A 14,647-nucleotide genomic window follows, 5' to 3' on the forward strand; every position below is an offset into this window, starting at 1 on the left:
GTGCAATAAAAAATACCCCGAAAATAAAAGTTCTCCAAATGCCCCGAAATTGAAATATGATTTTTTCTGGAATATTTGAGAATATCTGGCACTGAGAACACAACAGGGGGAGCAAGCACCTGGCCACGAGGGTCCAGGGCGCGCCCACCCCCCTGGGCGTGCCCCCTACCTCATGGGCCCATGGTGGCTCCCCTCCACTTATTCCTGCACCCACACACTCCTTCCTCCCAAAAAAATGACCAACCAGCTCAAGCACGAGTTCTAGCTCATTTTGCTGCGATTTTCGATCTCCTTGCTCAAAGCACCTATCACAAAACTGCTTTGGAGGATTGTTCCTTGGTATGTGATTCCTCCAATGGTCCAATTAGTTTTTGTTTTAGTGCTTTATTCATTGCAAATTTGTGCTGCCTAGGTGACCATGTTCTTGAGCTTGCATGTCAAATTTATATGGTTCCAAGTAGTTCTAATGCATGATATAGTCTCTAGGCACTTGTGGGAGTAGTTGCTATCAATTTTGTTGAGCTTGGTTCACTTTTATTTGAAGTTACTAAAAATTTCAGAAAATTTCAGAAAATGATGAAGAGATTTTTGAGGGGCTCTTCGAGCCGAAGCTCGAAGGATAAGCAAAATGAAGAAGAAGGGAGGCCCAAATATAATCTGCCTCGCACCACGGAGGTTCGGCAGTGTGAATGGCCTTGTGATGATTTCTTGAGAGCAGCCGGGATTTATGATGATTTTTATGAGTTGGCTGAGAATGTAGGCCTCACCGACTTCCTCCGCGACCAACGCGAACAGTATCTCTTACTCACTAATACCTTTGTGCAAAATTTTCATTTCCATTCTAGGAGGTCACCACCTACGGTGGATTTTAATTTATATGATGAGTATAAGGAGATGACCCTTCGTGAATTTTGTGAGGTTTGCAAGTTACCCTTTTCGGGCATCATAGAGGAACCACATCTGGACGATGTGGAGGGGTTTATTGATACAATTGCTGTAGGGGAAACTAGGAAAGTTTCCGATGCAAGAATCACTAGCATACATTTTCCTGTTTTACGTTACTTTGCATTATTTGCTAGTAGATGCTTAATAGGTCGCGGAAACTCTGGCAATCTAAGTACCCCTGACATTGTTATTTTGTTCCATGCCTTGTTTCGTGATGACACATTTAGTATGGGCGCTATTGTTGCAAAGCGGTTAAATCTTAACCGTACTAAGGGCCCTATCTTGGGAGGCATCTTCACCTCGCGCCTCGCTGCATACTATAACATACCTATTAGGCATTATGAGACAGAAGAAAAGTTGCTGCCTCCGGTTTATCTAGATTATAAGAGTATGATAGCGCATAATTTTATTGTTAAGAATAGGAAAAAGGCGCTTAAGTACAAACTGTTATTTGATAAAAAACACCCTGAGACTATTACCTTGCCTGCTCCTTCCCTCTTTGACTTATCTGCAGGCAAGTATCTCGTTCCGCTGGCGGCCATCCACGCCTACCGGAACCCTACATCAGCTACAGAGCCAGAGCCGGAACCACAATTTGATCCTCCACGACAGTCTGATTACCAGTGGGATCCGGAGGCGATTGCCAACCAGTGGCAATCCGAGGCTTCTTCTCAGTACGACCCCAGTTATAACTTTGGATATCCGCCAGGCCAGCCGTGGCCATAGACCAACTTAGGCCAAAAGCCTAAGCTTGGGGGAGTACGTATTTCTCACCGACATTACATTTATGTTCACACGCTCATGCTAGTTGTCGGTGCTCATACTTTTTCACTGTAATATCCATGCTAGTTTATTTTCTTTTTATGCTTTCTTCTTGTGTGTTTGAAAAATCTTAAGAAAACCAAAAAAATTAGTTGTAGCGTTTGGCTAATTACCTTTCTTGCTGTAGTAGTAATAATTAAAAAGAAAACCCAAAAATATTTCTGTTCTTCTTTTGCTTGTTGGGAGCTTTCCCGTGGAAATAGTTTTATTTCTTTTCTTTTCTTTGGGGGTCGATAGGAGAAGACCATGATTAAATTGTTGAAGTGGCTCTTATATGCATTATTGTTGATTTAACCAAGAGCCCATATTACCTTGTCTTCTCCTTTGAATTGAATGCTCGCAGATTCCAGCTTAGTCCAATGCACGTGCACTATTATTATTATTCACATCGTCCGGTCGTGCAAGTGAAAGGCAATTATGACGATATATGATGGACTGATCGAGATGGGAGAAGCTGGTATGAACTCGACCTCTCTTGTTTTTGTAAATATGATTAGTTCATCGTTCCTGATTCAGCCTATTATGAATAAACATGTTTGTAATGACAATTAGAGATTATAGTTGCTTATGCCATGCTTAATTAGCTAGGAGTTTATAATGCTTTACCTTGCGTGCCAACATGCTATTAAAATGGTTGTGATGTGGTATGATGGGGTGGTATCCTCCTTTGAATGATTCAAGTGACTTGACTTGGCACATGTTCACACATGTAGTTGAAACAAATCAACATAGCCTCCACGATATTTATGTTCATGGTGGATTATATCCTACTCATGCTTGCACTCAATATTTATTAATTTTAATGCATGTTCATGACTGTTGTCGCTCTCTAGTTGGTCGCTTCCCAGTCTTTTTCTAGCCTTCATTTGTACTAAGCAGGAATACTGCTTGTGCATCCAATTCCTTAAAACCCCAAAGTTATGCCATATGAGTCCACTGCACCTTCCTATATGCAGTATCTACCTGCCGTTCCAAGTAAATTTGTATGTGCCAAACTCTAAACCTTCAAATGAAATTCTGTTTTGTATTCTCGAATAGCTCATGTATCAACTAGGGATGTCTGTATCTTCCATGTTAGGCGGGTTATTCTCAAGAGGACTGGACTCCGCTCCTCACTTATGAGAAAATGGCTGGTCACCGGGATGCCCAGTCCCATGCTTTAAGCAAATCAAATCAAAAAAATTGCAAACAAAACTCCCCCGGGACTGTTGTTAGTTGGAGGCACTCGTTGTTTCGAGCAAGCCATGGATTGATGCTTGTTGGAGGAGGGGGAGTATAAACTTTACCATACTGTTTGGGAACCACCTATAATGTGTGTAGCATGGAAGATATCGCCATCTCTCGGTTGTTATGTTGACAATGAAAGTATGCCGCTCAAAATATTATTTATCTCTATTTCAAAATCGAGCTCTGGCACCTCTACAAATCCTTGCTTCCCTCTGCAAAGGGCCTATCTATTTACTTTTATCTTGAGTCATCACCCTCTTATTAAAAAGCACCAGCTGGAGAGCACCGCTGTCATTTGCATCCATTACTATTAATTTATATTGGGTATGACTATGACTGGATCTCTTTTACCATGAATTACAATGTTTAGTTAGTCCTTGATCTTTAAAGGTGCTCTGCATTTATGTTTTGCGGTCTCAGAAAGGGCTAGCGAGATACCATCTTGTTATATCATATCATGATTGTTTTGAGAAAGTGTTGTCATCCGAGATTTATTATTATTGCTCGCTAGTTGATTATGCCATTGACATGAGTAAACATGAGACCTAAGAGTTATTGTGAATATGGTTAGTTCATAATCTTTGCTGAAAACTTGAATGCTGGCTTTACATATTTACAACAACAAGAGCAAACAGAGTTTGTAAAAGTTTTTCTTTATCAGTTTCAGTTTATCAACTGAATTGCTTGAGGACAAGCAAAGGTTTAAGCTTGGGGGAGTTGATACGTCTCCGTCGTATCTACTTTTACAAACACTTTTGCCCTTATTTTGGACTCTAACTTGCATGATTTGAATGGAACTAACCCGGACTGACGCTGTTTTCAACAGAATTGCCATGGTGTTATCTTTGTGCAGAAACAAAAGTTCTCGGAATGACCTGAAACTTCACGGAGATTATTTTTGGAAATAATAAAAAATACTGGCTAAAGAATCAAGGCCAGGGGCCCACACCCTTTCCACGAGGGTGGGGGGCGCGCCTGCCCCCCTGGGCGCGCCCCTGCCTCGTGGGCCCCCTGGAGCTCCACCGACCTCAACTCCAACTCCATATATTCGTGTTCGGGGAGAAAAAAATCAGAGAGAAAGATTCATCGCATTTTACGATACGGAGCCGCCGCCAAGCCCTAAACTCTCTCGGGAGGGCTGATCTGGAGTCCGTACGGGGCTCCGGAGAGGGGAATCCGTCGCCATCATCATCATCAACCATCCTCCATTACCAATTTCATGATGCTCACCGCCGTGCGTGAGTAATTCCATCGTAGGCTTGCTGGATGGTGATGGGTTGGATGAGATTTATCATGTAATCGAGTTAGTTTTGTTAGGGTTTGATCCCTGGTATCCACTATGTTCTGAGATTGATGTTGCTATGACTTTGCTATGCTTAATGCTTGTCACTAGGGCCCGAGTGCCATGATTTCAGATCTGAACATATTATGTTTTCATGAATATATGTGAGTTCTTGATCCTATCTTGCAAGTCTATAGTCACCTACTATGTGTTATGATCCGGCAACCCCGAAGTGACAATAATCAGGACCACTCCCGGTGATGACCGTAGTTTGAGGAGTTCATGTATTCACTATGTGCTAATGCTTTGGTCCGGTACTCTATTAAAAGGAGGCCTTAATATCCCTTAGTTTCCGCTAGGACCCCGCTGCCACGGGAGGGTAGGACAAAAGATGTCATGCAAGTTCTTTTCCATAAGCACGTATGACTATATTCGGAATACATGCCTACATTACATTGATGAATTGGAGCTAGTTCTGTGTCACCCTATGTTATGACTGTTACATGATGAGCCACATCCGGCATAATTCTCCATCACCGATCCAATGCCTACGAGCTTTTCACATATTATTCTTCGCTTATTTACTTTTTCGTTGCTACTGTTACAATCACTACAAAACCCAAAAATATTACTTTTGCTACTGTTATCGTTATTTCCATAGTACTTTGCTACTAAATACTTTGCTGCAGATAGTAAGTTATCCAGGTGTGGTTGAATTGACAACTCAACTGCTAATACTTGAGAATATTCTTTGGCTCCCCTTGTGTCGAATAAATAAATTTGGGTTGAATACTCTACCCTCGAAGACTGTTGCGATCCCCTATACTTGTGGGTTATCACAATTTTTCATCATGAGATCACATTTTTGAAAGGCGTGGCAAAAAAAATCCAGTGCTCCAAAATGCTTTTGAAAGTAGCATTTTTGGAGCATCATCACGAGATCACATTGTACCGTTCATCCAAGCTCATTTAAGCTCAAGCTCAGATACTCTACATCTGGCTCGCAGGCTCTATACAAAACATCCTTCATAAATTACGGCGACTCAAGGCCATACGACTCTGCTAGTGTTCGTCTTTTCACAAAATCATAGTGGTGATTATTGTGGCGATTGGGCCAAAACGATGACTCTCCTAAAATTGCTTTTATATAGAGTACATCTCAAATACTGAATCTAGAAATGGCGTTGCAAAGAAAAGATAGGAGAAAAATTCAATAGATTTTTTTGTCCAGGTGGCAAATTGCTGGCGAAGGTGGGAAGAGCGGCCGGCAGGCGGCAGCATGCGTACTCTGCTGACGCCACCCCGAAGGATCCGAAAAATCAGAACGATTCTCATCGAGCCAGATCAAGAACGAGTGGGATACGGTGGACATGATCTTCGACGATTGGAGGACTTGGGCCAGGGTAGAAGCATTTGAAGGACAACTTGTATCAGAGTAGTCGAGTAGCGTGAGGAGTGAGGTAGAGGCTTGGTTAGGGTCGGCTTGTGACTCCTAACTAGCGCAATTGCAATCTCTTGTACTTCCTCCGTCTCAAAATTCTTGTGTTAAATTTATCTACATACGGATGTATTTATTCACGTTTTAGTGTTATATACGTCCGTATCTAGATAAATATAAAAGAAGAATTTTGAAAACATATTTTCTCCCTTCTATATAAAGCTAAGCTAAGGTACGCCACTCGAAAAAAATATATTCTCATCAGAGCACAAAGGCACTTCCTCCTCGCCTTGCGCGAATGGGCCTCCGCTTCGCCCACCTCGCCGGCGGGGTCGCCCGAGCCGCCATCTCTCGCCGTGGGCCACACCTCTCCCCAGCGTGCGCCCGCCGCGTGCTCGCCCCTCTCGCCTCGCCGGGTGAGCCAAGCGGCGGCAACTGGCTCGTCCCTTCCCGCGGCCACGGTGGCCACTCCAACCACCACGGCGAGGAAAGCGTCGAGGCATCTGAGAAGATCTTCCGCTTGGGCCTCGCTGCTGACGTCGTCCTCACCGTAGGGAAAGCCATCACCGGTTACCTCTCCGGCAGCACGGCCATCACCGCCGACGCCGCTCACTCCCTCTCTGACATCGTACGTCTCGGAAACAAGTGCGCAGCCATTTTCTTAATTGATGCTAATCGTGCAGGATTTTGAGCTGTGCAGGTGCTGAGCGGTGTGGCTCTGCTGTCGTACAAGGCGGCCAAGGTTCCTAGAGACAAGGATCATCCGTATGGTCAGTCCGAACCTTGTTCTGCTCACCATTCCCACTTTCTCGAGGAAACCAATTGTGCAGGCATACGAGAGACTGCCCTTTCCCTCTTTAACAGAACCAACAATTTGGGTTCAACTCAGCTTGTTTTGATTTCTAATACATGCGAAAAGCGTACTGCAAAATTATCAAGAGGGATTCAGATGCAAGAACTAGTAATTCCCAGATTAATTCATCAAGGACACTTTCCACCTTCCATGCTTCAGATTTATGATTAAATTGTTAGGCCCATAAAGAAAGTTAGAGCTCAGAATATGGTCATGATCTGATTATTAATTACCTCATGTTTTTTCAAAATCATTGGTCGGAACAGAACATCGATCTGTCATATGTAACATGTAAGCTCTCAACTGTTTGTGCAAGTGCACCATTGCACCTACATGCATGCTCTATGTGCATATCATATCCAGAAGAAAAATAAAACAGGAAAGTGCATTATGCTACTGCTTCTAAATTTTACTTGAATGACCCCATGTTGCAGTAAACGATACATGCAACAATGTCGTTTTGTTACCACATTCTCTGCTTGTGCCCACAAAACATTGAGGGTTTACCTATCATCATTTCCTCTCCATTCCCAGGTCATGGAAAGTTCGAGAGTTTAGGAGCTCTTGGAATTTCAAGTATGCTGTTGATTACTGCAGGTGGGATTGCCTGGCATTCTTTTGAAGTTCTTCAGGTCTAATACTTCTCATTAACAATAATGCAAAATTTATGTATTTAAGTAATGCTTCCTCTGTTTCATAATTCCAAGAATTATGGAATGGAGGGAGTATCATTCTTTGGTTGGTACTTTTTTTTGACAATGGGTGGATGGTTTCTTCTGATGACTGGTACTCCGGTAAGACATGATTATGCATGGACTTAATGTGCTGAATTCTTTGTTTCAGGGAGTTATGTCTTCTGCTCCTGATATAATTGGCAGCACATCGCACATGAATCACAACCATGGTAGTGGTGGGCATAATCATGCAATAGATTTGGAACATCCAGTCCTTGCATTGAGTATGACAACCTTAGCAATATCTATCAAAGAAGGGTATGTGGATAGTGTCATAAAGCATTGCCTAATGGTTTCCGTTTTCTATTAAGTTTGACGATTTCATTTTGTTGCAGTCTGAAATATTGTTCGCTATTTTTTTCGCTAGATTTTACCGTGTTCGATGCAGCCTCTCTGCATTGTACTGTGCAGGGGTAAGGCTTGCCTTGAATAATCCTTCCCCAGACCCCACCTGCTGTGGGAGCTTCTAGCACTGGGTCTGTCCTAGATTTTACCGTGCCATGAGTATACATGGACAACTGCTTCTATTTTCTGTTAGATTTGATGGTCTACCACAACAGATTTTTATATTAGCATCATCGATAACCCCATACCAAACTTATTTCCAAGGTCTGACCTTTTTGGCAACATTACTGGGTGTGGAGCAGCGAAATCACACTGCCATGCTGCTGGGTGCTGGGCCTGGCGTGGTAAGAGATGCCATATTTCGGCTCAGTACAGGACCTAATCTATGGTGCGGCCAAAAGGGTCAAATCTGTAAATAAGTTTGGTCAGGATTTCTGAACTATAACAAGGTCATAAAGACGATTAAATAATCAAACTCTTCTGTTTTGTAGCCACTAATTTTGTTTGCTACCTTTGTTCATGGAGGATATGTCTCTATCTCTACTCTTATAAAAAACCGAGTTGGTGATGATTGTGTGTCTGCCATCTTGCAATATAGACCGTCCGATCTATATCTGACGGATAGAAAGCAAACTATGGCAATTTTGCAAAAAGATACCCGCACCTCTCTCCACATTTGCAGATAAGACCTTCCCTCGTTCATCCTTGTCTCCCACAACCTCATTGTTGAGCAATTAAAAAAGGAATTCTCTGGAACAATCTAGCATGGTGGCCACTATCGGCGCCGTCCATCCCCATGCCTCCGCTCAGTCCGACCATCAATCACCACCACGCCCCACTCCTCCTCACCTTATCTCTCCTGTTTTTCAAGATATCATTAGTTTTTACACATGGGATTACTCCCGCATGGGTCAATCACAACAGGTGTTTTGTAAAAAAATGCATCTTGATGTTCCGTGCAATGCACGGGCATCTTGCTAGTAAAGCTTGAAAAATTGAAATTTAGTCATGTAGGTTACTGTGTGTACAACTTAAACAGGCCATATATTCTGATATATTGCTATCATAATGATGATTTTCTAGCCATTTTATATCTGTATCAAGATTTCCTTGTGATTCTTTGTTTAGTATGAACTTACTTTCTTGATTTTCTTGTAGAGATAAATCTCATGTGATAATTTCATAAGATGATTCATCAAGTTTTACTATACTGGAATTACAGGCTCTATTGGATTACGAAAAGAGCTGGGGAGAAGGAAGGGAGTGGGCTGATGAAAGCTAACGCATGGCACCATCGTGCGGATGCTATTTCATCTGTTGTTGCCCTAGTAGGGGTAGGTAAGACCTTCAATGATGCTTGAACTTCCATTTTACTAGAACTTTGTGTTACATTCTTAGAGCAAGTACAATAGAGCTGAGTCAGCGGGCTATAAGGAATAAACTAGTATATTTCTGCTTAGTTGGAGTAAATAGAAGAGGAGAGAGAAGATAAGCGGGCTCTTCGTGAAGAGCCAGCTCTAGCACATGCTCCTAGACACTTTGTGAGAATGAAGGGTGGGCCACACAATAAAAAAGTAGTACACTCTTTTGATCTACTATTGTACATGTTGGCTATAAGATGACATGGCACTGGCTTATAGCCAGCAGCTGGCTATACTATTAACCATGCTCTTATAACATGAATAGTTGGTTCATTGCTATCGTGAGCCTCGAGTTCAAGATAACACCATGAATCCATGTTTAGAGTCTGAACTAAGAAATTTGTTTGCATATCAGTAGAGCTGTACTAGGCCTGATGGTGAAAAATGTGTGCATCATTTTGTGTTGTTGTTGCAAAGCAATCTTAGTTTGTGAATTTCACCAAAAGATGTCGTTTACTTATACTATCTTCAAGGAGAAACATGATTTTTTAATACTCTGATTATCTTTTGCTTTTAAATTTTTACAGGTGGCTCCATTGTTGGATTACCTTATCTTGATCCACTAGCTGGCCTTGTTGTCTCAGGCATGATTCTTAAAGCTGGTGTTCAGACAGGATACGAGAGGTAACTATTTTAGGTGTGTCAAGTGATCTTCAATTGAACTCTAATCAATGTATCTTCTTAACAAGTCATGTTTACAGCTATTTTTCATCCGTTTCTCCATATTTAGCGCTTTATACTCTCTGCCTCCAGAATATCGAAATCAAGGGGTAGCTTTCTAAAGTCACATGGATGGAAAAGTATATAAACCATGAAATAATGCAATGTGCTCATTTCTTCTGCGGTACTACTGTTATGATCACAACTTTCTGCTAAATCAAACACATAGAATACAAGGTTTTATAGCTAAGCATACTATATTCTTTTACAGTTCAGTGTACACGAGTCAATTTTGATGTTGCTATGGATGGTGACGTTCTTCTAACTTAACTTGCAGTACACTAGAGCTTGTTGATGCAGCTGTTGATCCATCGCTTCTAGAACCAATCAAGGAAACAATTGTGAAGGCTGATGGTGTAAAGGTACAATATTAGCTACTCCCTGAGGTTTCATTTTTCTCCGCAACAATGTGCTGTTGTATACTTGAAACCCTCAAGTGACAATTAACATTCTTGACATAATGTTAGGGGTGCCATCGGTTGAGGGGAAGGAAAGCTGGGACCTCCTTGTATCTTGATGTGCATATCGAGGTACATAGTAGTATGATTTATTTTGGCTGTGTGAGAATTTTTTCAATACTAGAAGTCTAGAGCTATGATGATTGATTGGTCGTGCAGAGGGCACTTAGGCGCGCAGTACTAGAATCAGATAAATGCTGATAGCCTTAAGTTGATCATGATATTTATTATATTGCAGGTATATCCTTTCTTGAGTGTCAGTGCAGCACATGATATCGGGGAAACTGTCCGTCATCATATACAGAAGACGCATAGTCAAGTTGCCGAAGTTTTCATACACATAGGTACAGAATGGTCTCTATATTCCACCTGTCAATGTGAAACTGGCCAATAACAGAACTATCGTTTGTACTTCGTCATGTTTTACATGCATCATAGTTGGGATCATTTACCTTTGTAGCAGCATTATGCATGTTTCCATCCAATTGATAGCCTCTAACATTTGTTCCTAGTAGGCTACTATATTTCCCAAATTTGTTAATCGCCATTGGGTATAATATTGTAAGCCTGGAACTCTTGTCCCCGGTGGTTAATTATACAACTGTGTGGAACCATCAACTGGAACATTCCTGAAGTACACAAATTGCAGACCCCTCATATTCAATGGGTGCTAACGTGGACAAGAAAAGGATTTTGGAGAACTTGGAGAGAAGAAATTCAGACGTTATTCCACGTCAACGAAGTGCAGAAGCTATTGTGTCCGATATAATTTCCTCCCATTTTCCAAAGGTAAGTAGTATTTTTCTACATGAAGTTGATTGTTCACAGTTATTAGCTCCTGTGCAAAGTTAATGGGAATTAATGCAGAAGATGCAAATATCTAGTGAGATGACGAGTGCAGAACTGTATCGATGTGAATTGAATGAGGTTTGAACAGCAAATCTGGTCGATAAAACTAGCTACAAGAGATGAAAATACAAGAAACAATATACAGTAGTGCCAATTTATTAACTGGAATATTGTGCCTTTTTAAGAGAGCTTCTTTTACCTCTGTAGCGAGAATTCATATATACGACTCAAAACCATGATTTGATGCAGAAAATGTGTCTTGAACATCTGATGCTGCATTACTTACAAGGACGGGTGTTGCTTCAGGTCCAAGTTTCAATGTCTCCAGAAATTTTGATTCGGTAATCAACCTTTATCCTCCAGCCCAAAGCTCCAGTTTATATTATTCTAATAATAATCCTGTGTCCATCCCCAATTACAAAACTTTGAAGGGATGCGATGGACATCGCAAAAAAAGCCGAGGAGGAGATCATGAAGGCTGACGCCAGCATATGTCAAGTCAGCGTACAGCTGAGATTGGGGCAACAAATTGAGCAACTTCAGCTGGCCGCAAGCAAAAGCGGAGCAAACGATCGACATGCAGAAAAGCAGTAGAACGGGGCGCATATCCTGCGCAGTGCAGCCATGCTGGCTCAGTCAGCTGGGATGGTAATTTTGCTAATCTTTCTGACATGCATCAATTGCAGTTGCTGCTGTTGCTGCTGAGGCAGTGGACTAGGACAGCCCCTGTACATTGTGTCTTGTTCTGAGATATCAGAAGAAATGGAATAATGTCGAAACAGGCTCTCACTCCGCTTTATAACCAACTAGCACACATGCCCGTGTGTTGCAACGGGGAAATAAATAAATGTGTCCATCAAAACGCCCATCGGTGGCATGACAACATTCTGGGAGGCAGGTAGGAGCATGCTGAGGTGTAGAAGAAATACATATTAATGTCATGCCCACTGAATGAGTAGGAATGTTGCATGGTCATTCTTTTTTAATCATTGCATGCAAAATTTAATGCATCTTACTCCCTCTGTTCCGAAATATAAGTCTTTTTAGAGATTTCAAATGGACTACCACATACGGATGTATATAGACACATTTTAGAGTGTAGATTTATTCATTTTGCTCCGTATGTAGTCATCTATTGAAATCTCTAGAAAGACCTATATTTAGGAACAGAGGGAGTATAATCTAAACAGATGAGTGAAAGAAATAAAAGTAGGACTAACGAACAAAAAGGATAATGAGATAGGGTTAACAAACCGGAATGAGGAAGAGTATGTATGTATCATACCCCACACTTATGTTCAAAAAAAAGATATGTTCAAAATAAAAAGAAGCACTGCCCCGCTGCCCTCTGCTCTCTCCTAGCACTTGTGACTCCCCAACGCTTGCTCTCCTCTTCTACTTGGTCGGCTTGTCCGATCAGAGTAGGAGGGAAGAGGGGCTCGGCGCCTAAGACAAAGATGAAATTGAATATATGTTGATTATTTCTATGACCCGAGAGAAATATCTATCTTTGTCTAAATCCCTTCTCTAGCCTTGTATTTCTTCTCTTCAAGTTTGCGCCTAAGACAAAGATGAAATTGAATATATGTTGATTATTTCTATGACCCGAGAGAAATAACTATCTTTGTCTAAATCCCTTCTCTAGCCTTGTATTTCTTCTCTTCAAGTTTCATTTTTTTACGCAAAAGTTTCTGTTTAATTGAAAAGGAAGAGAGGGAGCCCATCAGCCAGCGCAGCCCCAACATCATCGGGCCCAACCTAACTTTCCATTTCCAGGTCGGCCCACCTACTCCCGTTAACCCTAGCAGCCAGGGAGACCGATCCCCGCAATTGCCCCATCGATCCCCTCGTCTCCCTCCAGCGCTGCCCCACGCCGGCCTCGACCCTCACCTTCCTCCGCACCGCCGGTGACTGCAGCCACCGACGGGAAGCCAAGCAGATGAGCACGCCCCCCTGCCCGTTCTCCCCTCCCCCTCTCCTTACTCCTTCTCACTTCTTCTCTCAGCAGGAGCCCGCCATGGACGCCCCTGCCTCGCACTACCCACCGGATCTGGTTCTCCATGTCGAGATCCGCCCGTTCCCGACCTCCACTCGCCCGCTCGCCAACCGCCAGAACCCCAAGTCCCGCCAGCCGCCAGGAGCTCGGGTTCAAGCCGCGACGACTGCCTCCTCCGCACAGCACCCCGTGCGCCCAAATCCTCCTCCTCCTCTGGTTTTATGAGACCTTGAGCATTGTTTTCGCCACCATTCCCTTCTTTTATCGATTCGTGTATGCCTCATCCTCCTGACCTCTGCTTGCAGATTAGTTTGGTCGCTTGTTGAAATCATTAGTTTGTACGTACTAGTAAGCATGCAAGTGCAACACGCACGTCTCGACTAATATTATATTCTTTGGCAAGAATCTATTCAAGTTTGTTCTCACAAGGTGGTTATACACATCCTTATGCGTGAAAAGATAAAACAAAAGCATTATGCTTAAACACACAAACAAAAGCACATATCACTTTTAGTTCCATTCTTGTTGAAAAAGGGGTGTATATTCACGCTAAATTGCTCCAATCTCTCCATCCGAGCAACACACCAATTTTTTTTATTCAAAGCCTTGGGCATAGCTACGATATTAGCACCAGCCTTGGATTTGAATATCTTTAGCGATTCAATCATATCTTGTCCAACTTTGGCATGCAGGGTTTCAGCTATAAACTGGGGAATCAACACATGTTCTCTTTAATTTACAAGGCTACAAGTTACACTTTGAACACGGCTCAATTGTACTCCCTCCGTTCCAAAATAGATGACCCAACTTTGTACTAATAGTACAAAGTTGGGTCATCTATTTTGGAACGGAGGAAGTATGAGAAAGGGGGCACCTGACCCACCCAAAGAGTTATATGTGTTTTAGTAGAAACTTCTAAACACAAACATCATCTGCATAGTTTGCACTCCATATTACTCCCTCCGTTCCTAAATATAAGTCTTTGTAGAGATTCTCCTAGATGGACTACATACAGAGCAAAATGAATGAATCTAAACTTATAATGCATCTATATACATCCGTATGTGGTTCGTAGTGGAATCTTTAAAGACTTATATTTAGGAAAAGAGGGAGTACAAAACAAGATTGACTTGTTGAAGGCTGGAGCAAAGCACCTGAATCTGGCTTAGAATGCACGTTCCCTCTGAGCACTGGTGGGCTAATCCTTCCACAAGTGCTATCACCTAAACACAATTGACAAGGATTCGAGAGCTATAAAACCTTCTTTTTGCCAACATACATTATTTGAAAGACAAGCAACGGCGATTTGGTTATCAAGAATGAGCTGAGGAAGCGAGTAAAAAAGAAGAACATAACCTATCACAGTTTTAAAAATAATACTACATGTTCTTTGGTGGAAACCATTTGCACAACGTTGGCAAATGACTAACATTGATATGTAAATATTGTATGATTCAGCCCAACTAAAAGGCATTGTCTTGTAGAAGTATATATTATCCAAGTATTGTATTATATGTGATATTGACGGAACCACAAATGATAGGTTGTGTGTGTGAA

The 14,647-nt window shown here is 42.1% G+C and overlaps 1 protein-coding gene across 2 annotated transcripts; it reads left to right on the forward strand.

The window, feature by feature from the left end:
• The first annotated feature begins 5,957 nt into the window (after positions 1 to 5,957).
• Positions 5,958 to 11,956, forward strand: LOC109779317 (metal tolerance protein 2). 2 transcript variants are annotated; one of them, XM_073496536.1, is made up of 12 exons: positions 5,958 to 6,342; positions 6,415 to 6,484; positions 7,102 to 7,164; positions 7,411 to 7,559; positions 8,869 to 8,984; positions 9,595 to 9,691; positions 10,065 to 10,149; positions 10,255 to 10,317; positions 10,484 to 10,589; positions 10,895 to 11,034; positions 11,344 to 11,435; positions 11,526 to 11,956. In XM_073496536.1, exons 4-12 carry the CDS (start codon positions 7,417 to 7,419, stop codon positions 11,686 to 11,688), a joined length of 1,005 nt encoding a protein of 334 aa, XP_073352637.1. In that variant the 5' UTR covers positions 5,958 to 6,342; positions 6,415 to 6,484; positions 7,102 to 7,164; positions 7,411 to 7,416; the 3' UTR covers positions 11,689 to 11,956. The 2 variants fall into 2 exon arrangements, with proteins under 2 accessions (XP_073352637.1, XP_020193507.1); XM_020337918.4 differs by having other exon boundaries at positions 5,960 to 6,342; positions 7,102 to 7,199.
• The last annotated feature ends 2,691 nt before the right edge of the window (positions 11,957 to 14,647 follow it).

The sequence above is a fragment of the Aegilops tauschii genome, chromosome 4 (assembly GCF_002575655.3).
Source record: "Aegilops tauschii subsp. strangulata cultivar AL8/78 chromosome 4, Aet v6.0, whole genome shotgun sequence".
NCBI classification, from domain to species: Eukaryota; Viridiplantae; Streptophyta; class Magnoliopsida; order Poales; family Poaceae; genus Aegilops; species Aegilops tauschii.